The sequence below is a fragment of the Typopeltis vanoorti genome, chromosome 20 (assembly GCF_054136105.1).
Source record: "Typopeltis vanoorti isolate ZY-2024b chromosome 20, IOZ_Tvanoo_1.0, whole genome shotgun sequence".
NCBI classification, from domain to species: domain Eukaryota; kingdom Metazoa; phylum Arthropoda; class Arachnida; order Uropygi; family Thelyphonidae; genus Typopeltis; species Typopeltis vanoorti.
The window spans coordinates 1901140-1928342 of NC_143568.1; the positions used below are offsets into that span (position 1 = coordinate 1901140).

The following is a 27203-nucleotide window of genomic DNA, read 5'->3' on the forward strand; positions in this document are numbered from 1 at the left end:
ATAAATGATATAGGAAATAACCTGAAAGGAAATATTCAGTTGTTTGCTGATAATGCAAAATTAGGTAAAGCTTGCAAGATGATTTACATTGGCTGTCAGTATGGGTATCAGTTTAATGTTGAGAAATGTAAAGTTATGCATTTTGGGATAAATAGATTACAAGCCGCGTATCACATTGATGGCGCTGTACTCCAGGAAATAGATGAAGCTAGAGATTTAGAGTTGGTGGTAAAGTGCTAATGTTTAGAGGATATATTATTAAGGTATCTCATAAGATTACTTGGCTAGTGAAGAACACATTAACAAGTAGAGATAAGAAAGTTGTAATTCCTCTTTATAAGGCCTTGATATGCCTACATCTGGGTTATTATGCTCAAGTCTGGTCCCCTGGGTCTCTTGTGGATGAGAAAGCGGTGGAGAGGTTTAGAGGCGAGTGACCACGGTGAGTGGCCTGTGGAATGTTCCATAGGAGGATAGATTGAAGATGTTTGGATTGCAGAAGAAGGAGAAAAAGAGGGGATATGATAGAAACATTTAAGTTGCTTAATAGATGCAAGGGAAATGTTTCAGCACTTGGCTAGAGGGACCAAAACAAGGGATCATCCCTGGAAGTTGAATAAAGGTATGGTCAGTAGGTGTGTGGGGACTAGATTTTTTGCTTGGAGAGTGGTGAATGAGTGGAATGGGTTGCCACAGTCAATTGTGAGTGCTTTCTGTTAATGGGTTCAAGGGGAGGTGTGATAGATTATGGATAGATTGGGTCTCCCGTGATGAGGCTTCAGACTCCATGGAGGTGCCCGTATAATAATTTAAAAAAAAAAAATCAGCTAATGCCTTTTTTGTTCCTGCATAGAGAGTAGGCGAGGCCATTTTAGCCTGTCTAACTTTTGGAGACTGATTTGGCCTGAATTTGGAGACTGAATTCTCCACTGGTAGCCAATCAGAGATAGCTGGCCCAAAGTTATCTCTTAATTTTTATCCAAGGCTATCTAATTAATTGGTACACAGTGAAGAAAATGGCTCACAAGTGCTGCTATCTCATGGTTCCTAACTCTAACACAATATTTTTAATGTCTGAAAATAGTGTGGGTTCGATGGCTGATTTTCTTGAGTTTAAGGGATGAAAAACCAGAGTTTCCTGGAGGAAAAAACCTGCTTGCCTGTGCCAGAGATCGACTAACTCGGGAACCGGTCGAGAAACAGCTTAGAAAATGTTCATCTAGTCGGCAACTAGATTCAAATCAAAATCTTTCGTTGTGTGGTCAAGCGCTGTAGAGTGCAAATGCCACATCTACCGAGCTACACAGGCTCTGTATTATAATAATAATAAATAAATAAATATATCATTGTCATGTTTAATCTCAGATCTGATCAATTTATAAACTTTTGGTTAATGATATGGTTAATTTTCACAATGTGTAAAACTATCAATGTTGTAGCAAATATGTTAACTAGTTATATATTAGTGTGCTCATCACTCTGAAGAAAAAATGTCATCCATTTTATATATGATGCATGATCATTTATTTTATTATTATTTTTTTTAAATTAATGATAGTAATTTTCACTTTTAACATTTGTCTTAAATCACTTTTATGGGAGGGAAGACTCTGAGGTATCCACATATAACTACGGTAGTGCACTTTTAAATTCTGATTGAGTCGGAAATATTTCCAGATAGACAGGAACATTAATGTCATATGACACAATCAACTTGGAAAACAATCAAAAAACGTTTAGATTAGGATCAGTATAAAGAAATACTTTTGTAAAATACTAGTTTCTCAACTTTTTAAGTTTTAATTTCTGCAATTAATGGTCAAATTCTGCATATTCCCTTTGCTGGGTAAGAAATAAACTAATAACTACTATTGGTTGCATATTCATTTTAGGTTGTCATATTGCAATTAATTAGTTACCTCTGGGTACAACCAAGTGCTCTCTAAAGATATACGATGCTTGCATATCCTGTCTTCAACACAACAGGCATTTGCAATGACAAATGATAAGTAAAGAAACATAAAACTGTTTATAACAAAATATGAAACAGAATTGGCATTGTGTGAATAAAACTGATAATTAAACTGAAATCTCTCTTCTGAATTTTTCTTTACTCTGCGACTAAAAATTCCCACTCTTCATGGATGAGCACAAGAGGTGTACCCTGATATTTATATCGTCTCCATAAATCATCTTTCTCAGAAGATCCTGCATAATTCAATGATGCATCCATTTTGCCTCTACTTTATATATCCTCCTAACCTTAAGAGTACACCTTAACATTGCCATAAGTAAATGATTCTGGACATAAGATTACATAAGTGGCTTGATCGTCCCTTCAGACGATCAAGCCACTGTGCATCACCAATCTCTTTCCTTAATTTATCGTACTCCCTCTTCTCTATAATTCCACACATCTCTCTTGTTCCTAACCAATCCCCACATTAAAACCACACAATAATTCTCAATTGGTGGCATTGTGGTAACGTTCTCTATTATCACTGTATTGAGATGATCTTAAGTTTAACATTCAGGTCCATGTTGCTTCAACTACTTGCTGCATAAGATAATTATCTCTAAATAGCTCAAAAATTTAATCTCCTTACTCACACATATATTTCCTGCTTCTGGTCAATGCTTCCATAGCACTTGTCACTCATTATTATTATTATCCTCCTGTTGCTCACCAGTCTCATCTGTCTGAACATTTCAGAATCATCTCTCTCTGTGCATTCCCTGGCATGTACCAGCATTCCACCAAATATCCAAAATTTGTGTAAACTCACCAAATGGAATGAAATGAAAGTCATTATTCTTACTGCTTTCTTCAAGTTACACATTGAGAGGATGCAACTCTTCTGAAATTATCAGCATTATCCCCACCTCCTTACCTTTTTCAAAAAATGCTATAACCATCACATTCTATTCAAATATGTATGTCATCTGCCATTAGCCATGTCTCACTTTCACCAATGATTTGTGAACTGACTATCAAGGCCACAAACTCTGCACTGTTATTCCCAATACTCCTTGCATTGGTTGTATAAGCAGAGTAACTTTCCCATGCTTCCCTTTTCCTTCCCACAGTTCTTTACCCCATCATATATTTCTCTTGATTCTGTTGCTCCCATTGAGGCATCCCTGTATCCCTATCTTTTCTTTCTTTTTCTTTATCTTGCAGCAATTCTGGTTTCTTATACTCACAGTCCCATCTTCTAGATTTTTTTTTAGCTGACTGGCTACACAATCTTCTGTTCTCATCAACAATCTGCCCAGCTTTACACTACCATCCTCATTCAAATGCAGACCATCTGTAGCAAACGGCTATCTCCTACCTTCAAATTTATATCATCCATCTGCATACTAATGTGGAGCCCTCCCACCAAGAAAATTTTGATTTGGAACCTCTTCCACTTAGGCATGAAGTTGAAAGAGCAGTAAAGCAGCTTAACAACAATAAGGCCCCAGGTGCAGATAAAATCCCAGCAGAGTTAATTAAGGCCACAGGGGATGGAGGGATAAGTGTTTCATAGATTGATTACAAGGATATGGGAGACAGGATCATGGCCTAGCGACTGGAAGAAGTCAGTTTTCATACCACTACACAAGAAAGGTGATAAGAAGGCATGCAAGAATTATAGAACTATTAGTTTGATATCTCATGCAAGAAAAATTTTATTAAAGATCATGCTAAATAGGATTGAGCCCAAAGTTGAGGCAGAGATGCCTGAGGAACAAGCAGGTTTTTGGAAAGGTAGGGGCACCAGAGATCAGATCCTCTGCCTTAGACAGATCATAGAAAAATATAAAGAATTCAGACTCCATCTGGTAATGTGTTTCTTAGACTACTCTAAAGCTTTTGACTGTGGTGAGCATGTGAAACTGTGGGAAGTAATGAAAAGAATGGGTTTTCATCAATGCACTATCAGGTTGATAGCCAACTTGTATAAGGAGCAAGAAGCCACAGTAAGAACAGGTGTTGGATTGACTGACTGGCTTCAAGTTGGAAAAGGAGTTAGAGAAGGATGTTTACTTTCTCCTCACTTGTTTAGCATATATGCAGAGGATATCACGCATGAAGCATTGGATGAGCTCAGGACAGGAATTACGATAGGAGGTAGATTGATCAGTAATCTGAAGTATGCTGATGATACAGTACTCCTTTGTAATGACATGGAAGAACTAGGACTAATTCTTGACAAAGTTAACAAGATCAGTAATAACAGAGGACTTCAACTCAATTCTAGCAAGACAAAGATCATGGTTCTCAAAGGAAAAACAAACAGAGAAGCTCTTGAGAAACAAGTGCATCTTAATGGAGAAAGAATTGAGGAAGTCAGCAAGTTTGAGTACCTGGGATCCATTATTAATGTGAAGAATTGCTGTTCAGAAGATGTCAGAAAAAGGTTAGGAATGGCTAAAACAACAGTCAAAGACCTGCCTAAAATCTGGAAGGCTGGATCTATCTTCATGAGAACAAAGTTGAGGATTTTAGATGCAGTTGTTTTTCCAACAGCGACGTATGGATGCGAGACTTGGAACCTAAAGAAGTCAGATAAGAAACGGATATCTGCTTTTGAGATGTGGTGTTACAGAAGGCTGTTGAGGATATCATATACTGAAAGGCATACAAATGAATGGGTGTTAGAAAAGATTAGTAGAACTTTAAGGCTCCTTAAGGATATTGACAGAAGAAAGTTAAAATATTTTGGACACATAGAAAGGATGGAAGGAGGACTTCTCAGAACAGTAATAGAAGGTAAAGTTCCTGGAAAAAGAGGCAGGGGTAGACCATCAATGAGATGGATGGATGGCGTGTGTGGAGTGACTGCTCTTCAGAGAGTTGAGGCTGCCAGAAAAGCAAACAGGACATGGCGAGGCCTGGTGTGGAGCATCATCGAGCATCGGAGTGGCCATATGGCATCTGCAGTTGCCCAGTGAACATAGAGAGAGAGAGATCCATATACTCAAATCTCTTTCTTCCTGCACGTTCTAGCTATCACACCATTCATAATCACTGTTCTTCTTCACAACTCTGCTATCGTGCCTTGGCAACATATTAACAATTTTCCCTCTCATGCTTTTCTGCTTCACCATCTCTAATGCCGCTTGAAAATCCCCCAAAACCTCTTTCACACTTCTTGCCAGTCATTTGTTCAAATGAAATGTTCATGATGAATAAAACTCCTGTTTATTATAAGTACATTCATCCGAAGACAACATGAAGTTATGTTCCAATATAATAGTTTTGAATTAAAAGTAAATGCTTAATTATCAAATAAGAGAAGTGAAAATTGGGAAAAGTGAGTATGGTACAAATGTTGTAAATGACACAGTAGACAGTATAAGACAGAGGAAGATGTGAAAGATGGTAGAACTGTATAAAAAAACAGACAGAATGGTAAAAGAGCTAGTATGAACGATATGAACATTAGTAAGGATATCAGGAAAGAATAAGTAAGGTTGAGGAATGAACTGAGGTATGTGCAGAGTGAAATAGAACATTTAAGGTAACGAGTGCCTCCATAGCACAATTGGAAGAACGACGGTATGTTGTGCTCTTCGATTAGAAAAGCCTTAAGTTCGATTCTTGTCATGACGGGAGGAACCTTTATATGGATTTTTTCAATCGAAGGTGAGCTTGCCGATCTCATACAGAGGTATCAGGGTTTTTTCTCCCAGAAACTCTGGTTTTTCATCCTGCATAACAGACAAATTGGCCCTTCAGAACACATGCAATTTACAAACAAAAAAATACCAGTTTTGGTGGTGGACAGTAGATGACTTTGATGTAGATGATTGGTAGTAGAGATTTGGTGATAGTGGTGAAGACAGAGAGTTGTGGGTGTCCTCCCGCAATGAGTCTACGGGCTCCTTGCAAGTGTCACGAATAATAATAATATTATCAGTGGAGGTAATATATGTAAGAAAGGGAGTGCCAGTTCTTGATGAGTCAATGATTATAATGGAATGGTTGAAAATAGTATAGTTTTGCACTGTATGAGGACTATGGTGAAAGATGTGAAAATAGAGCAAATTTCAAAATTGTGTCAGAGAGGAGCAATCATAAGAACAGTGACAGATCCTTTAGAGAGTAGAGAAATCAGAAGAGTTAAATGTGATGTGCTGGCAGGAACAAGTGATTTTAACAAATATCTTTAGTACATCTGCTGTTTACACGTCTATCAAGACTCATTGAGGGAAGTCCCTCCTAGGAAACACAAAGTCTGTCATACCACTCCTTAAACGCATTGACTGTTCTCGCTCTCACCACTCCATCAGGCAGTGCATTCCATGGTTCAACCACCCTCCATGCAAAGAAACCACTCCTTACCTTCTTGCTCCTAGTTTCCTTTCATAACTTCTAGGGATGGCCTCTTGTCATCACTCCTTCCCACTGTTCAACCAAGCAAAAGAACTCCCAAGTGTCAACCCTGTAATCACCTCTCAACAGTTTAAAAGTCTCAATCATATCACCTCTCCTTCTTCTATCCACCAAACTCTGCAGTCCACATTTCCTCAGCCGATCCTCATAACTATCATTTACAGTCCTGAAACCATGTTTGTTACCACCTTTGTACCCTTTCCACAGTTAATTTATCCCCTTCAAATCCTGGGGACCAAATCTGAGAACAATAGTCCAAGTGTTGTCTGATCAGGGTCTTATACAATGGAATGATAAACCTTTTATCTCTGCAGGTCAGCCTTCTCATTATTGCAGCAATCCTCTGTGTTACCTTCACCACCTTTGCAATATGTCCCATAAATTTCAGGTTTCTATCAATCATCAACCCCACATCTCTTGTCTCCCCTACTTCCTCCAGTATAACTCCTCCCATAGAGTATGCAGTGTCCCATTGATGTTTCTCAAACCTCAAGACCTTACATTTTACTGCATTAAACTTGTACCCCCATTCATTTTCCCATCTATCTAGCTTATTCAAATCCTCTTGCAGGGCTGCTGCATCTGCACTATTACTAATAATCCTTCCCAGCTTCGCATCATCTGCAAACAACTGAATATCCCTTGCAGTCCACTGACAAAGTCATTGATATAAAGGTTAAACAATATAGGTCCCAGTACTGAGCCCTGTGGGACTCCACTTGTAAACCTCTGCTTCCTTGAAACTACCCCACCATACACAACTCTCTGATACCTATCGGACAGCCAATCCTGAATCCATTTGACCAATCTGACATCCAGAGCAACTTAAATATCAGCTTATCATGTGGCACCTTGTCAAATGCCTTGCAGTCCACTGACAAAGTCATTGATATAAAGGTTAAACAATATAGGTCCCAGTACTGAGCCCTGTGGGACTCCACTTGTAAACCTCTGCTTCCTTGAAACTACCCCACCATACACAACTCTCTGATACCTATCGGACAGCCAATCCTGAATCCATTTGACCAATCTGACATCCAGAGCAACTTAAATATCAGCTTATCATGTGGCACCTTGTCAAATGCCTTCGCTAAGTCTAAGAAAATGGCAGTATATGCCTTTCCCTCATCTAATGCTCCTGTAACTTTATTATAAAAGGCTAGCATATTGCGGAAACAAGAGCGCCCCTTCACAAATCCATGTTGACTCTCACCGATAACAATATCCTCATCTGCCCAATGCTGTATACGGTCCCTCACTACTTTCTCCAAAATCTTACTAACTACTGATGACACACAAACTAGCCTATAATTAGACACTTCCAGTCTGCTACTGCCCTTATGCAAGGACACTATCTTGCCTTCCTTCCATTCCATGGGCACCTTTCCTGCAGCCAGACTTTCATTGAAAAGCCAGGTCAAAGGCACTATTAGGTCCCTAGCACATTCTCTCAAAACTCGTAAAATAGTATCCATTCTCACAGCTTTACTGACATCCAGAGTACTCAGTATTTGAAACACACTCTCCTCCTGTACCTCTAAACCTCAAACCTTCCCAATCCTTCTATCATTAAAAATGACTCCTCCAGGATGAAATACTCCAATAAAGTGTTCATTGAACAATTCCACAATGTCCTCTGCATCAGTCACTCTATTCCCATTTTTATCCCACAATATCATTTTTCCACATTCATTTCTCCTCATGCTGGCCACATATCTAAAAAATTCCCTAGAATTTTCTTTGGATCTTAGTTGCAATCTCCTCTTATATTCTAGTTTCGTCTTTCTCACCATACTAGTCACTCTTCTGGCCTGTGTCTTATTCTCTTCATGCATCTTCTCTTCACCTGTCTCCTTATATCTCTTCCATAGCCTCTTTTTCACATGCAATTTCTGTTTAATATTATTTGTCATCCGCTTTACTCCAAATTGTGTCCTCTTGTTCACTCGTGGTATACAACTTACCATTGCTGCTAACAAATATTCTTTCATAATTTCCCATGCGCTAATGATATCCTGACCTTCCAATTCCTCCCTCCATGAAACCTCCCCAAGTTGACATCTTAGACTATTATAATCACCTGCCTTATAATTCCACATATGTTCCCGTCTCTTTGATACTCCTGCATATCTATTCATTTTCCAAGTCAAAACCATATGGTCACTCTCTCCAACTTGTGGGAGAGATGTTATCTCGTTATTATAACTCTTCTGATGCTATAACCAAATCCAAAACTCTTGAACCTCTTGTTTCCTCTATTACATGTTACCTAAGACATTTGGCTCTCAAGAATTCTAGAAATTTCATTCCCTTATTGCTACATGCATCTTCCTCTCCCCAGTTTATACTATTGTAGTTAAAATTTCCCATAACAATCATTCTTGTTGCACTTGCCAAACTCAACTGTCTATACATTTCCTGGTCCCCACCCTCTGTGCTCCTGGGTCTGTAGTAACACCCCACTAAATATCCTATCTTGCCCACCTCTAGCTCATACCATATGCTTTCAGAATCATTAGTGCTACTGCCTTCCAAAGTCTCCATTCTTAGATGACATAGGTCGTCACTTATCATAAGCAGTACTCCACCACCACACTTTCCCTTCTTATCCTGCCGAAAAATGCTGTACCCAACGACTTCTATTCCTGTCATTATATCCTCTTCTGTCAACCACGTCTTAGCGACCCAATAATTTTTTTTCAAGAGAGCAGCATGGGTTAAGGGGAAGTCATGCTTTAGTAATGTAGACATTTTATAATAGTGACTGACTAGTGTATTTGACAGAGGAAATGCTAATACTGTGTTTTATCTGGATATTGCTAAAGCATTTGATCAAGTGCTGCATGATAAACTACTATTGAAATTGAGCAGGATGGTGATGGATAATTATTTGGTGTTATGGTTACAGGCATGGTTGACTGATAGGCACCAGCAAGTTTTTTTTTTTTTTTGGGGGGGGGGGGGGTGAAATGCCCTGAAAAAAAAAGGGAGAGAGGGTGATGAATGGGATGCCAGAGAGTTCTGTTCTGGGACCACTGATGTTTAACTTATATATCAGTGATATATTTTCAGTTGTTTGCTGATAAAGCTAAATTATTATTTTATTATTATGGGTATCTCTATTTTAAACAGAATGGCCGAGGAAAGATTAGCAAAACAAGTGTTCTCTGCCAGGTTGGCAGCAAAACGACCCAGAGGAAGGCCAAGATGTAGGTGAATTGATACAGTACAAAGTGCCTTAGACAATAGAAATATAAGATCTGATAATGTTGGAGTCTTGACAAGTAACAGACTGATTTGGAGGAAAATTGTAGATAGGAAGTTAGTAATGATGTAATTTTTTTCACGTAGTACTATCATATCCTGTACACCCCTTGAGGATACATGGCAGGAATTTGATGATGATAATGTATCTCCATGGAGTCGGTAGACTCATCACGGGAGACCCAAACTATCAAAACGATATCTATCATATCTCCTCTTGAATTCATTTATAGACGAACTCACAACTGAGACAGGCAATGCATTCCTCTCATTCACCACCATCCAAGCGAAAAACCTTGTTCTCACACTCTTGTTAACCACACTTTTCCTTAATTTCCAGGGTTGACCTCTTGTTCTTCCATCACTATCACACAGCTGAAACATTTCCCCTGCATCAATCTTATAAAAACCTTTTAGTAATTTAAATGTTTCTATCATATCCCCTCTTCTCTGTCTGTCAACCAACCAATCCACAAGCTTTCAATCTATCAATGTAGGGAGCATTTTTTATATCACTCGCCAACTTAGTCGCTCTCCTCCTGAACCCTTTCCACAACTTCCTCATCTCCAAGGAATCCAGGTGACCAGACCTGTAATCCAAATGTAGAAGTATCAATGCTTTATAAAGGGGAATAATAACCTCTTTATTTCTGTATGTTAGTGTATTCCTCAATAACCAAGTAATCCTATGTGCAATCTTGGACACCTTAGCAATGTGTCCCCTGAACTTCATCTCCCTATCCACCAACACCCCTAAGTCTCTAGTCTCATCAATCTCTTGGAGTACTATTTCATGGATGTAGTACACAGCTGGTAATCTTTTAATTCCAAAATGCATAACTTTACACTTTCCTACATTAAACTGACATCCATAACCTTTTGCCCATTTTGCCAGCTTATTTAAATCATCCTGCAAACTCAACATCAGCTTGACTTTTTATCACGCTACCCAACTTTGCATCATTGGCAAACAACTGAATATCTCCCTTTAAGCCATTTCCTATATCATTTATATACAAATTAAACAACAATGGCCCAAGCACAGAGCCCTGAAGCACACCACTGGTTACCTGCCTCATCCTGGACTCTGCTCCTCCATACACCACCTTCTGGTATCTCTCCCTGAGCCATTCTCCTATCCATATCACCAGTTGATATGGATAGGAGAATGGGTATCCATCCCCATCTGCTCCAATTTGCATATTCCATGGGGTATCCTGTCAAGAGTCTTAGCAAAATCCAGGAGTACCACCACTGTGTAGCCATTTCCTTTGTCCAATTCAGATGTCATTCTGTTATAAAAAGATAATAAATTGCTAAGGCAGGATCAATCTTTAACAAAACCATGTTTGCCCTATAGAGTATCATATCCTGATTCACCCATTCTTGAATTTTGTCTTTAACCGACTTTTCCAATACTTTTACCACTACTCCCGAGATGGTAATTGGTCTGTAATTAACTACTGCAATTTTAGAGCTGCCTTTATGCAGAGAAAGTACTTTGCCTTCCTTCCACTCCCTAGGGACCATACCAGAGTTCAAATTTAAGTTAAATAACCTAGTAAGAGGCGTTGACAATTCTTTTGCACATTCACGCAACACCCGAGCTGATATTCCATCTAAACCTACAGCTTTGTTTGCATTTAAATTTTGCAGTATGCTAAGTAATTCTGATTTCTTAACTTCGATTCTCACATTAGTTATTGCTGCAGATACAGAGATATCCTCACTTGGGTGATACTTTTGAAAAGTGATCACTCAGTAACTCTACTATTACATCTGAATTTGTCACCTCAATACCATCAGCACCCACTAAAGTTATCCTTCTGAAGTCATTCTTCCTTTTACTTGCCACATAGGGGAAGAACTCTTTGGGATTACCCTTGATCTCCTTGGCTAAGGTCTTCTCATAATCTGATTTAGCTTTTCTTACAATGCCCGTAACCTTCCTAGCTTGAGCCTTGTACTGCTCATGGGTGTACTGATCGCCTTTCTCCTTGTAAATTCTCCATAACATTTTCTTTTTTTGCAGATCAAGCTTGATACTACTACTCATCAATCTAACGCCTACCTTGTTTGTCTTCCTGACCATGGGGACACAATCTGATATTTCCTTCCTCAGATACCTGCTGATTTTATCTCGTGCACTGCTAAAATCTTCCCCCTGCAATATGCTCTGATATGGGACAGCTGTAAGCTCACTCCAAAGCTTGTTACAATTGCCTAACCTGTAGTTCCATATACCCCTTCTTAAGAGAGAAATCCATAAATTTTGCAACCTCCCAAGTCAATACCGTGATTTCTCTCACCAATTGGAAGTAAAGAGGACACCTTACTTATGCATATATCCTCTGAACCAGTGCCCAGGTCCAACACTCTCACACCCCGTGTCCCTTCATGTATGTGCTGTTTCAAGTAATTATCTCATAGAAGATGTATGAATTCTGAATTCCATTTCCTCCTAATTTATATCACCATAATTAAAATCCTCCATGATAATCACTAACCCTGCACTCATTGCACTAATTTGCTGATGCATGAATTCAATATTACTCCCTGGCCTATAGCAGCAACCAACTGTATATTTGGTTGCATTGGTCATCATTTCACACCAGACTGCCTCAAATGAACTATCATTCACATGTTTATCATCTTGATGTACTACTTTCTTTGGCTGCAACACATCGTCGCCAGTACTCCTTCCTCAGTTCTATCTTCTCTATCCTTCCTGAAAATAATGTATCCATCACATTCAATTCCAGTGATCACATCTTCTGCTGATAGCCAAGTTTCACTAATGCCTACAACTTTTGTTGAGATTGCACTGACTAATGCCAAAAATTCTTCCCTCTTATTTCGAATGCTTCTTGCATTAGTATACAAAAATTGCAAATTTCCTTTAGTTCCTGTACCATCTTTAGAACTGATGTACATGTCACTAATTTCAGTAGTCCCATGCCGTAGTCATTTCAGTAGTCTATTCTGCAATTTAGTCCACGAATAAGGATCAGCAAATATACAATTGCCACTTAAGTTTCTCCCTCTTACACTCAACCTTTTCAATTTTAGTTTCTCTGCCCAATTGCTTGTTCAGAAAACAGTAACTTCTTCAATTGCTTATGACCTTCCATGTTCAGATGCAACCCATCTCTTGCATACAGCTGTCTTTTGCCTTCAAACACATTCCAGACCTCCTTTTTTGCACATTCTTGCAATGATATCATTCATTATCATCGCTTGTCTACTTAACTCTTAATTGTCAAAACGAGCTAGCACACACACACACACACACACACACACACACACACTATCCTCCAATTGACACTTTTCTTCTTCATAATATCTAGCAATGGTCTTAAATCTTTTGCTACCCAATTTATACTACCACTCAGGTCATTTGTACCCACCATAACTATCATCTCTTTAGCATCATGCCCTCTCTTTATTGCTAAAGCCACTCTCTCTATTGTTCCACCAGCCAAGCACTCCTCAGGCATACCACTCTCCATGCCCTTAATCATAGAATCACCATATATTTTACCACTCATAACTTCATTCAAGTCAAAACAAGTGTCGCTCATGGACTCATTTTCTATGCTATTCAGCATGACTCTCCCAGTTTCATTACTCAACTCTCTTTTACTTACTTCCTCACTCTCGCGACATCTCATTTCTTCTAGACCTCTTGTGCTTTCATTCTGTTGACTCCCATACTATTTATAACTTCATCAATCACCAAAGACTCTCCCATACTTAATCCTGTTTTAGTTACTTTAGCTAAAGTAATCTCCATAGTCCTAATTTCTCTATTCAACACATTTAACTCAGTTTTAATTTCCAGAACCTCCTTACTGAGCACTTCCAATTCTTCTTGCAGAGATGGTTTTCATTTTCAGGAACTCCTGCCAAAGTTCTTCCGTTACTGTCACGACGTCTGCTTCCATTTCTAATTGCTCTAGCCTATCCCAACACTTCTCACATACGTCAATGTTTTCATTCTTCTAATTTAGCCAAACAGTCCACAAATCCTTCACATTCCTCGGCGCATGCATGTAGCAGTTTCCACAACACATCCGTTGTGAAAAATCCACCACAGAGCCAGACTTTCGTATAGAAGCCCTCCGAGCTGTTGACATACGTCTCCTGTTGGACAGCATCTTTAGATGCTGAAGTAGCGAAACAAACAGCAGCGAAAACACAATACCACAGAGTTTCAAACAGTAACACCACTGAAGGACACTTGTCCAACCGAAGCACAACTGCAGCAGAATTTGGGACAAAAAGCCACACTATACTTTAATTTAAAAACATGTTTTCTAGCACAACTTAATCCAACTGCCACATTCACTAGTGACACTAGCATCCCTCAATTTGGATTAGAAAGAGCAATGTCAAGAAGTTCTGATGTGTTGGTTGTACAAGAAGATTTCAGTAGGTATTGCTTTGGGCTGAAGAATGGGATGTTATTTCAATGTTGCTAAGTGTAAAGTTATGCACTTTGTCCAGAGAAGGTGGAATGAGATTTAGTGTATTTGAGGAAGTTTTGCTTCAGGAGGTGACGAGGCAAAGGATCTGGGGATTTTTGGTGGATAGGAAACTGAGGTTCAGAGGACACATTGCAAAAGTTGTAAAGGTTATCCAGAAATTGCTGCTATAATGTGAAGAACATTGTGATGTAGGGATAAGGAAGTGGCAGTTCCATAGCATATGCTTGTGATCAGTGATCTGCTTGCTTTGCTATATTGGTGATAAGAAAACATTAGAGAGAGAGTGCAGATGTGAATAATGGATTCTCATAACTCTTGAATATTGTGCAAGAGAACAGACTGATATCATATAGTCTTCAGAGCTTGATGGATATGAGAAGGGGTGATGTGATTAATAAGTTGATGAGAGGAGCAGAGCCTGTCAAATATGTATAGGGGAATTATCATCGAATAATAAATGATGAGTGAGTGGTCATTCCTAGAAACTGTAACAGGATCATAGTAAGGAAGTGAAAAAGAGATTTTTTTGATTGGCAGGTGGTTAATGAGTGGAATGTATTGCTAGAGTTGGTGGTGAGTACTCCAACATTAAAGATATTCAAGGAAAAAAAGTATGATAGTTATTGTGATATGTGAGTGTTCAGCCTTCCATGTTGTCATCTTTGGTCTCCATGGAAGTAATACTAACATCTAACTTTGCAACATATATAGATAACTCGGATATACAGATATAGCTTCATTATTATTGTTATTTGCATTCTATCTGTGGTGGCAGAGACATGAAGTTCACAAATTACTCACATTTATAGAAATTGAGGGTATTATAAATCCATCATTATTTCATACCCAAATGATGGAATTTGAAATAGTTTCAAAATTCATTAAAGAACTTATATAAGAATACAGCCTTTGACGTCAGAGTTGTCGTTACATTATACGAACTTAGCTGTTAGTTTTCATCAGAGAGACCAGGTAGAAATCTTAAGATTGCAAGACCCTCATGTTCAATACTCCATCAATCCCATGTCAGAAAATGTTCATGGAAATTTCTTCAAGTGAAAGTTCAAGAGAAAAATTCTTCACAAAAAGATTGAAATAATATTGTGTGATATACATTTATTATTAATATTCCCTCCATGGAGTTGGAAGACTCATCATGCGAGGTTCATTCAATTGACAAGATATTTATCATATAGAATCTTAAAATCCTTAACACCTTGCATTAACAACACATTCTGATAATGCATTCACTGGCAATTCTCCATGTAAAAAATCTACTCCTCACACCCCTCTTCACCGCACTTTTACGTAACTTCCAGGGATGACCTCTGGTTCTTACCCTCACATCTTCTACTCTTTTTATAATCCCCTCTAGATTAATCTGATGAAATCCTCTCACTAACTTAAATGTCTCTATCATATCACCTCTCTTCCTCCTATCCACCAAACTCTGCAGTCCACATTTCTTCAACTTCTCTCCACAGCCATCATTCCCAAGTCCCAGTATCGTCTTAGGCACTCATCTCTGGGCCCTCTCCAATGTCTACACTTCACATTGAAAACCTGGTGACCAGATCTGAGCACAATAGTTCAAGTGTGGTCTGACCAGTGCCTTACACAGTGGCACAACCACTTCCTTATCCCTACATGTTAGAATACATCTTATCATACTAGCACTACAATGTGTAGCCTTTGCAACACTAGCAATATACTCTCTAAACTTCAGTCTACTATCAACCATCACTCCCAAATCTCTAATCTCATCCACTTCCTGCAGTATGGCACCATCGATATAGCACACAGCCTTATATTTCTGAACTCCAAAATGCAACACCTTGCACTTATTGATATTAAAACTACAACCCCATTCCTTTGTCCAAGTAAAAAATCTATTCAAATCTTCCTTAAGGGAATTAACATCAGTTAATTCCCTTAAGGAAGCAGTGCTACTTATAATTCTTCCCAACTTTGCATCATCAGAAAACAACTGAAGATCCCCAATCAATCAACATGATATATCGTTTACAAACAAGTTAAACACCAGGGACCCAAGAACAGAACCCTGGGGTATACCACTGGTTACTCTTCTTTTTTGAGATACTGCTCCTTCATACACAACCTACTGGTATCATTCAGAGCAATCTCTAATTCATCTAACCAATATATTATCTATTTTCATCCTCTGCAGCTTGTACACCGACATGTGGTAATCTATCAAATGCTTTTGCAAAGTCTAAGAATATCACTGAATAAATTAAAGATACCAAGAAATTATATACTTGGTTTCATCGATTATCCAAGTGTAAGCAAACAAAGTTTGTGCCTGAAGTATCTTTCAGGACTGGGGCAACTCGGGTATAACTTCTCATCACTTGCCTCAGTATCCCATAATTCAAAGCACATCTCCTTGCGGACATGCATTAAGGGAAGGGTGACTACCCAGACCGTTTTGACCTTTATTGAGGTCTCATCAGTGGGAACCAAACCCAGAGGTGATACTATGGTGGAAGTAATGGAGAAGTCATATTTCCATATACCAGTTGCCAAAAGTTGTTACCCGTTATTATTAAAATACTCTGGAGATTAGAGATAGATATTTGTTGAAAGTTTTTCACTTGGTTATGTTATAAATTAAAGATGCCAAGAAATTATATACTTGGTTTCATCCATTATCCAAGTGTAAGCAAACAAAGTTTGTGCCTGAAGTACTATCTTTGCACCTGTACAACTATCTATCTCTAATCCAGAGTATTTTAATAATATGTGACACCTTTTGGCAACTGGTATATGGAAATATGACTTCTTCATTACTTCCACCTTAGTATCACCACCTCTAGGTCTGGCTCCCACTAATGAGACCTCAATTAAGGTCGAAACCGGTCTGGATAGTGACCTTTCCCTTAATGCATAGTGTTATACATTTCTGCAAGGAGATGAGCTTTGCATTATGGGATACTGAGGCAAGTGATGAGAAGTTATTACCACCTTTGCCACAAGTTTACCCCACATTCCTTAAGAATACGTGGTGATATTTCATCCATTCTCTCACAGCCTTATTCACATCTAACCCAACCAACATTTGATACACCTCTGTTTCTTTCACTCCCAATTCTCCTAATACTTGCCACTCTTCTATATATTGCACGGCATCATTCACACCAGTATAAAGTGCTCATTCAATAATTCCACTATATCCTTTGCATCTGTTAGTCTACTTCTATGACTATCCACAAGTGTTAATCTGCTATAATTATTCTTCCTCTTGCTTGTCCCATATAGTGGAAAAATTGGTCTGACCAGCGAATCTCCTCTCATAGTGCACCTTTTCTTTCTTTACCATACTCGTTACCTTTCTAGCCTGCACTTTATACTCTTCATGGATCCGATCACCACTAACTGATCTGATCACAACCAATGTATATATAATATATGAAATGCAAAACAAGAATTATTTTATAAAATATTAGTTTCTTTCTGTATTATTTAGATTTTATTTAGTTTTTTTTATAATATTTTTATTCTGTATAAAGTAAAAGTAACATTTTGTAATTTACTGATCGGTGTACTTCCCAATGTTTCTTAAAATGTTATTTTTTTTCTTAAATATTAAAGGCTCTGTAGATGGGTTGTTTTTTTTTTTTATAGAAAATTATGATAGGGTGTCTAGGGAGTAAGAGCCAAATTGAAGAATGTTCATTTATTTTTGTAACCTTTCACTATTTTATTTGTGCAGTTAAGACACATCATCCAGATATGATTTTATTTTATTTTTTACTGAACTAATTGAGAAGATGAGATGTTTTCAATCATTGAATATCCATGTATTTTGGAACTTATTCGACTTTTCCTGCATGGTAAAGTGATTTTGAAGGCTATTATTGTTTTACAGGACTAGTTTAAGACCAGATGTGCACCTCTGAATAATTATATTCAAGAAGATCATACTAAAATTACATAAATCTTTTCGTGATGTAAATCAGCTTCAAGCAAAATTCCCATCATAAAATACTAATTTTTTATGAAATGAAAAAATTTTAAAATGAGATTTCATAATATTTGTCTTCTTGACTGAAGAAAAAGAAATGTATAGGTGTATGCCCCCAAAGTGAAATACATAATTCTCTTGTGAGAATTAGTTATGCGGTTTAAGAGTGGATACGTTAACTACTTGGTCCAAGCCAACTATTCCAACTATTTAGCCAACAATTCAAACTACAGATATTTCTGATTAGTTTGTTTTCAAAATGTTAATGGCTCGCTGTTCATAGTACTGTTTGAGGTACAAGAAGTGGGTTGAATAACCCAATACACATCTTGATTATCACAGGAAATATATCGTTTCCACCAACCCTATCATTTGCCGAGAGTGATTTAAGATTTTGATAATCTGTAAGATCTTATATCTGTATAATGTTACCTGGATTTTGTGGGGATTAAGAGGTGATGGAAAGAATCCAGAGACAAGTGATAGATTGTGGCAGATCTATGGAATGCTCCCTATCAGAATAGATTGAATGTCTGTTGCTTCAAAAACTAGCTAATAGATGAAATAGAAGAGATGTGGTAGAAGCATATGTTATTAAAGGGATTTTATAGGATTTACAGTAAAGGCTTTTTTTTCAGTACATGGAAGGAAGAGAGAGAATGAGGAGGCTATCCCTACAAATTGTATAAGTGTGTGTGGTTAGTAAGGGTATTAGACTATGTTTTTTTGCTTAGAGAGTAGTGAATGGGTTGGTAGTCAGGTGTGTGTGTTTCATCAGTGAATGATTTTAAGGAGCAGTATAGTAGACATTGTGTGAATGATGGGTCTCTTGCGATGAGTTATCTGACTCTAAAGAGATTGTAATGTAATAATAATTACAACTTGCACCTCGATTAATAAATCTTGCACTTCAAATAGCATTTTCTCAACATGACAGGTGTTCATATATACATTTACAAAATACTTATTAAATTCTGGATCATTCATTCACAATTCTTCAAAAGAGCTGCTATGCTTATCTCATTTTAACATCTATAAAACTATGAAGATTATCCTTAACATTATAATTATCTGTAATTCAAATTGTTTTACGGTCTTTAAGCTGATTTATTAGATCAGCCCTGTTCCATAGCTTTTCTTATGGCGCATATCTTAAAGAACTTTCATTTTTTATAATTTTTTTTCTTATCTCATAACTGTCCATTTTGATTGCCTGAAAGCAGTAGTTTGGCTGGGAATTACTCAGTACAAAAGGAATTTCTTAACTAATGGCATTAATTAATTCTCATTTGTTTGCCTAACTGTCCATGTTGAATTGCAACAATGCATATAGGGATTAGTCAAGTACATCAATCTAACAGATAAGTTTAGGTGTTGATGATTATTTGTGACTTATTTTTAATGGTATTAACAACACAAAACTGTTTTATCAAAAGATGTTTTTATTAACTGCTTATGTTTTGCTGAATTTCAAACCAGCATCATCAGAGCACAATACAGCTTGTATATGCCACAGTGAGTTAGTGAAACAATATAATCGTAATGGACAAAAGATCTAAAGTCCTATTTTGGCACCCTCTAATGTTGTAAAAAAAAATTATAGCTATGTGGGAGTTGCTCTTAAGTCTCTCAAATTTTTGACAAATTAATGCAACACCATATTTGTTCATGTTAGGAGAATTCTTCATAGCCATGGCTGACTAAAAAAATAATCTTTCGGATCTGTAACAACTTCAAAATAGCATATTCGTTTTCTTCCATCTAATCCTGTGCGAAGGGTGTCCAAAGCAAGGTCTCTGCTAGTCCTGACTTGCCATAATAATAGTAGCGAATGTATTTTTTATGTTCTTCCAGGCAGATGTTAACCGATCTTCCTGTTTGCCTATAGTAGGCCAATTCAGTCACAGGGAACTTCATGCACTCCAGGGTGTGCTAGAGTGTGAAGTTTATCCTTAGACGAGTGTATCAGAGTTGCTACTTTAACACAAGGTTTGAATGTGGTGCGAAAGCCATGTTTCAACAGTACTTTGGCTATCTTTTCTGTGTACCTCTGACATAGGGAATAAAAATGGTAATATTGTGTTCCTGTGTATTAGGGGAGGGTGGGGTAATGGGGCTATGTAGTATTTTATCTATTTTGTAAGAATTGCAGCTGTTGGCTAAGAATGTATGGCACAGATATTTGAGTTCTGTGAACAGAACTGTATCATTAGAACAAATGGCTCTGTGTGTAAGTGTTTTTAAAATGCCATACTGTTGGACTGGATGATGGTGTAATTTTTTATGTAGGTATCTTCCTGTGTGTGTTGGTTTTCTGTAAATGGAAAAAGATGGTGATCCATCTGAAAGGCCGATGACTACGGTGTCAAGAAATAGTAAACAATTATTAGATTCTTTTTCTACTGTGAAGTGGATTTTGGGGTGTTGGCTGTTTAGGTAAGTGACAAACTCATCCAAAGGGTTTGTCCATGGAGCCAAATGGTAAACACATCATCTTTTATCCATTACAATTGTATTGTTTCACTTACTTAACTCACTGTTGCATATACAAGCTGTGTTGTGCTCTGATGATGCTGATTTGAAATTCAGTGAAGTATAAGCAGTTAATAAAAACATCTTTTGATAAAATAGTTTGTTTGGTGTTGTTAATACTGTTAAAAATATGTCATCAACTTTTTAGTAGCATTTTGCTTCACTTTACCCACATTGATAACACCATGAAAGTAGTGTTGCAGATGTTACAAATAGCAACTATTTGTAGGCTCTGTATTACCAAAATCTTGCACAGCATGGCTGTTATAAAAGATTCTTTGTGTATATTGTGATAGCATTTTCAACTAAAATTATATTCCTAATATAGAAATCAGAAGATGGCGACACTGAACCCATAAATATCATGTGGAATAGGTACATAAACAGATTTGCATATGTGCCACACCAGCCTAATTTGTTGTGTGCTTGGATTACTGGAAGAGGAGCAACTTTCATGGAGTCTATTTCAGAAAGCGAACTGTGCAAAGGATGCATTGATGCACTGGAGAAGTTGCTGCCCAATACTAATATACCTGAACCAATAAATATAATAAGGTATATGTAACTTAATTTTTAGATATTCATGTTTTTAATCACTAGGTTTGAAAGGTTCTTTTAAACTCAAATATGATATTATTAATAAGTAGCACCATTTCATAAATGTCTACTTCCATCATAAGTGCAGTGACCAAATTAAAAAAAAATTCAAAGATGTTTTCCTCTCAGTAACAATACAGTATTGCTCTTGTCTGATCTAGATTAGTCTAACAGCAAATGTTTAACACCTGTTGCAGGAAGTAAATGATCTCATGCTTAAGATTAATGTTACTGAATACTAAAAACGGTTAGGAAAAAAATGTCTCAAAATATCTCCATTGGAATTATACAAGAGAAAAATAATAAATAAAAATAATGTGAATGTATAAAATTATTTTCTTACAATGGGTATATAAGCATATCGCTTATTCCAATATTTGAAGAAACATTAACCATGAAGAATATTTTTTCATATTTTTTATCAACAGATAATATTATTACACAGACATCTGAGTCTGATAATGCATGGTAGGCCTATACTAACACCATAACCTTAAGCTAGTTCACTACCATGCCACTCCTGAACACCTCTGGCAACTCATTTCACTAATTTATCAATCTCTAAGCAAAAAATTCTAGCCTTTAAACTCGCTAACCATACTTTTACACAACTTTGAGGAGTGATCCTTTGTTCTCTCAAATGCAGTCAGTTATCAAAAGATTTCTTTAGCATCTACTTCACAAAAACTCCTATAGTCACATGTTTCTGTTATCCACTCTTTTCTTCCTATATTAAATGAACTTTGTAACTCACAAACTCTGCATCTCATCACAACTCCATAAGCCAATTACTGTTTTGGTGAATCATCTCCACATCTCCAAGAAACTCAGGTGACAAAATCTGTGTATGGAACTCTCCAGATATATCAAAGACTTATAAAGAAAGGTAATAACTTCCTTATCCCTGCTTGTCAGCATTTAACATCCAAGTGATGCGGTGAGCTATTTTGCCTACTTTACGATATATCCTCTGAACTTTAACTCTCTTCCTCACCATTACTTCTAAATCCCTAGCCTCATAAATTTCTTGATGTGCAGTTCTATTCATGCAATATACAGCCTGCATTATGCATCCTGAAATGCATAACTTTACACTTTAACACATTAAAATGGCAAGCATTCTTTTCTGAAATTACCAGTCTATTTTGATCATCCCATAGGATCTCTGCATCACCTTCACCTGCCTTCTCTTTGATTAAACTCCACCATATACTGCTCTGTCAGTCCTTCAGATGCAGTTTAGCATCATTAGCAAACAACTGGATATTCCCGATATATCAGTGATGTACAAATTGGAAATTCTATAAATCAGCTCAAACACTGAGCACTGTAGCTCACCACTGGTCACCTTCCTTCTCTTTGATTAAACTCCACCATATACTGCTCTGTCTGTCCTTCAGCCCTCTTATTCATATTACCTTCATGTACACCTCCATTTTTCCACAATAGGGCTCCATACCATATCATGTGCAATGCCTTTGCAGTCCAGCAGTTTTATGGTGTGGCCTTTTATATATTATTATTACACCCTCCATGGAGTTGACAGACTCATCGTGTGATAAATATGACAACATATTTATCACATAGAATCTTAAAAGTCCTTAACACTCCTTGCATTAACAACACATTCTGGTAATGCATTCCATTCATTGACAATTCTCCATGTAAAAAATCTACTCCTCACACTATTCTTCACCACACTTTTACATAACTTCCAGGAATGACCTCTGGTTCTTCCCCTCTCACCTTCTAATCTTTTTTATAATCCCCTCTGGATTAATCTGATAAAATCCTCTCACTAACTTAAATGTCTTTATCATATCACCTCTCTTCCTCCTATCCACCAAACTATTCAATCTCCCTCCGTAGCCAGCATTCCAAACTCCTGATATTGTCTTAGTCACTTGTCTCTGGACCCTCTCCAATGCCTCCACATCACACTAAAAACCAGCTGACCAGTTCTGAGCGCAGTAGTCCAAGGGTGGTCTGACCAGTGCCTTATACAGTGGCACAACCACTTCCTTATCCTTGCATGTTAGAGTACTGCTTATTATAGCAGCATTACGATGCGTAAAGAAGATGAAATTAAATTGCATCTTCTTTGGCCAAAGAGTCTACACTTAGCAAAATTGAACTGACTTTCCTATTCATGTGCTTAAAGCATCAGCCTATGCAAATCCCTATACAATGTCCCATCAGAACTTCCTAACACTGATCTCCCTAATTCAGCACCATCAACAAACAAATATCTCCTCTCAAACTATCAGTTTGAGAAGAAATATTTTCTTGTTTACTTCTCTCAAACTATACTGATAGTTTGAGAGGAAAAAACTGTATCATTGATATACAAATTAAAGTGCAATGCCCTCAGAAGTGAAGTGAATCCTGTAGTATACTGCTGTAACTCTGCTCTTTTGAGACATTTATTCTCACACACAACTTGCTGGCTCATATCATACAACTACCCCCTGTAACAGTTACCACATGACATCCATTTTTATCCTTCTTAGTTTCACGAATATTTTTTCATGTATTCTGTCAAATGTCTACAAAATCCAGAAAAATCATAGTATAAGTGTCTCCTCTGTTCACTTTACTTGGCATCTTATTTACTGAAGTAAGACCATAACAAACCCATGCTGCTTTCTGGAAATATTTTTATTCTAGTTAATCCAAATGGGTATTCTATTACTAATCAGCCTCTTTAATATCTTCACTACCACACTTGATACAATAACTGTCCAATAGTTTATCATTAATTTGGATTCTCCCTTATGTGGTGGCACTGTTTTGTTTTCTCCTCTTCCTCCTGTTTCCAGACTTGCTGAAAACACTCAAAGTGACTGTCAGGTCCTTTGTACATTCTCTTAATATTTGTGGTGATGATATACAGACGTGAGAGTTCTGTGGTATTTGACTAACATCATTCCCAAAATTTTATTGACTATCCTCATTTTGTTAATAATTGCAGTTACTATTTTCATCCGATTCATCTAAGCCCTATATACAATCAGGCCGATTTTTTTGGATTCATCAAGTATTTCTTTCATCTTCAAATTTTTACAGAACATCAATATTTATCATTGTATATACATCATGTTTTATATATATACAGTAGTATCTCGCTAATCCAAACTGCGGTTCGAAAGGGAAAAAAAAGTTTTATTTATTACGTATTATTATTATTTTATGTACTATTATTTTTATTTAATAATTATTATTTTAACTGTTATTATTTATTTTATTATTAGTACAGTACAGTATTTTTTTCATACTGTCGATTGTAAGCTTATACTGTAGACCTATTTTGATTTATTGTGTGTTCACGTTTGCTTTTTTATACTGTACAGTACGTACCGTATTGTCGGCATGTATTGCCGCTGTCCTTAATGAACTGATTAGTCACTACTATTGCACAGTGTTTGCTTATCTTTACGTTCCTACAACAACGACTTAGCCTAAAGCCTGGTTGTATATAACGCTCAGTTGTTCTTTGGTTATTGAAATGAAACGTCTGAGTTGTCATTTATTGTTTTGTGTTTTCGTAAGTTTTCAGTGAATGATTATTGATTGTTTTAGTAAGTGATTTTATTTTTCAGATAAATTTTAAAAGTGACAGTTTTATTGTTTATTTTACTGTTTTTAACACTAAAATTTATTTTGTTAAAATGGCTACTGGGTCGAAGCCTAACAAAAGAAAACACGTAACATTATCATTGTCGGATAAGTGTAAAATAATTCAGTGTCTGGAAAAGGGTGAAGCAGTCGTACAACTTGCTACTAAATATAATGTCGGCAAATCTACAATCAGTGACATAAAAAAAACAAAGATAGGATTTTAACTTATGTTTCAACCACAGAAGAAGGACCAAGCAAGAGACAAACTCTGAAAATAAGTGATTTTTCTTTACTTGATTCTGCTGTTTACATGTGGTTTCTTCAAGAAAGTAGTCATCATACTCCCATCTCATGAGACATTTTAAAGCAGAAAGCTAAGCATTTCCATTCACAAATTTACCCGGATCAGAAATTCAAAGTGATGGTTGGCTAGAAAAATTTAAGACACGCCATGGTATTCGGTATCTATCAATATCAGGGGAAAAACTGTCTAGTGACTTTTCTGCCTTAGAACCATTCCAAAAAGCTTTTTTAGAAAAAATTCTTGAATTAAATTTAACCGATGATCAAATTTATAATTCGGAAAGTGATCTTTGTTGGAGGTCGTTACCAGAAAAAACGCTAGTTCACAGAAATGAAGCCTCAGCACCCGGTCGAAAAATGTACAAAGAGCGTGTCACGATAATGCCTTGTGCAAATGCCTCAGGAAAACAAATTAAAGTTACTTATGATTGGAAAATCAAGAAACCCAAGACCATTTAAGAACTGCTGCCTTCCGGTTTTGTACCAAAGTCAACGTAAAGGATGGATGAATATCGAACTTATTTTCAAACTGATTTCACAACGATTTCGTACCGTCTGTTAAAACTTGTTTAAAATCCCAGAATTTGGAACAGAAAGCACTTTTATTATTGGATAACTGTCCTGGACATCCTCTGGCAGATGAATTGATTAGTAAGGATGGGAATTTTACGGTTATGTTTTTGCCTCCAAACTGTACTCCATTGTTGCAACCAATGGATCAGAACATAATACAATGCATTAAATTAAAATATCGTAAAGACCTGCTTTTAAATGTAATTTCCCAAAATTATGACATTACCACATCGATAAAAAAACATAAATTTGAAGGATGTAGCATTCTCAGTTGCTGCTGCTTGGGAAGCCGTCAAACCTGAGGCAATTCAGGCATCGTGGAAAAAACTGTGGCCTTCTAGAATTTATCAAGATAACTATGGTGATACACAAAAAGAGGAAATTCAAAATGTGCACGATTTGGTTAAAAATATAAATCCAGATGTTGAAATTTCACAAACAGATGTTACGAAATGGATTATAGGTAAAACTAAAACTGAAATTATAAATATGACGATGCAGAATGAATTAGAAGACGATGAAGAACTCGAAGAAAAAAAAGTAAAACATGGAGAGGCAGTTGACAGTTTCAATATGTGTATAGAATGGGCTAAGCAGAATGATACGCCATTCCACAAAATTTTGTTGCTAATGAAGCTCTGAGAAGAAGCATTCGAAAAAAGTTTAGCTTCCAAGAAGCAAAAGAAAATCAGTGACTTTTTTACAAAGAAATAAAAAAAAAAATTTTTTTTCTGTTCTGTACAAGAAAGTGATATTTTTTACGCAAATTAAATTATGTACTGCACTATGCAATTTTATTAAATGAATCCTCAACAATACAGTACATGCACTTTTTGGGCGTCCTTCGCGTGGATCATCAAGGCTGGTACAGCCACGTTTAATTTTTATGTTACAGTACAGTAGCTTTTTTCCTATTAGTTACCTCATTTATTTACAGAATTAAATTGACATATCATTAGAATCTGATTATTTTTGTCTTAAATGCTAGTTATTGTTGCCTCTTGGGGGAAATTCGCTAATCCGAACGAGCACGGTTTTTATTAGTTCGGATTAGTGAGATACCACTGTGTATATATATATATATATGTAGAAAGTATTTTACCTTGGGTATAATAAATGGTAAAGATACCAAGCTATTTTAAACCTGGTTTTACTCCATTTCCCAAGTAAGCAAACAGACAAACAAGTCAAGTTTGCACCTGCAAGTGTTGCAAGTCTAGCTGACCCTTCATGCAGTGCAAGACCAAGGCAACTCATGGTAAAAATAGAATAAGCTCTGATCACTAATCTTAATATTTATCCTTAATGCAAAGCACATCTCCTGGAGGAGATGTATGATGCTTTGTATTAAAGGCAAGGGGCCACTACCCAGACCGGTTTCGACCTTTATTGAGGTCTCATCAGTGGGAGCCAGGCTAGAAATACCGAGATTTTAAATCTTGATTTTAAATTTTAAAAT

General features: G+C 36.9%; 1 protein-coding gene across 1 annotated transcript in view; it reads left to right on the top strand.

Moving 5' to 3' along the window:
• LOC150095192 (peroxisomal N(1)-acetyl-spermine/spermidine oxidase-like) overlaps window positions 1-27203 on the top strand; it is a 230595-nt gene that overhangs the window by 101189 nt on the left and 102203 nt on the right. Inside the window, exon 4 of the mRNA XM_090410552.1 lies at window positions 20982-21208. Coding sequence (XP_090266678.1) covers window positions 20982-21208 — 227 coding nt within the window. The remainder of the gene's footprint in view (window positions 1-20981; window positions 21209-27203) is intronic.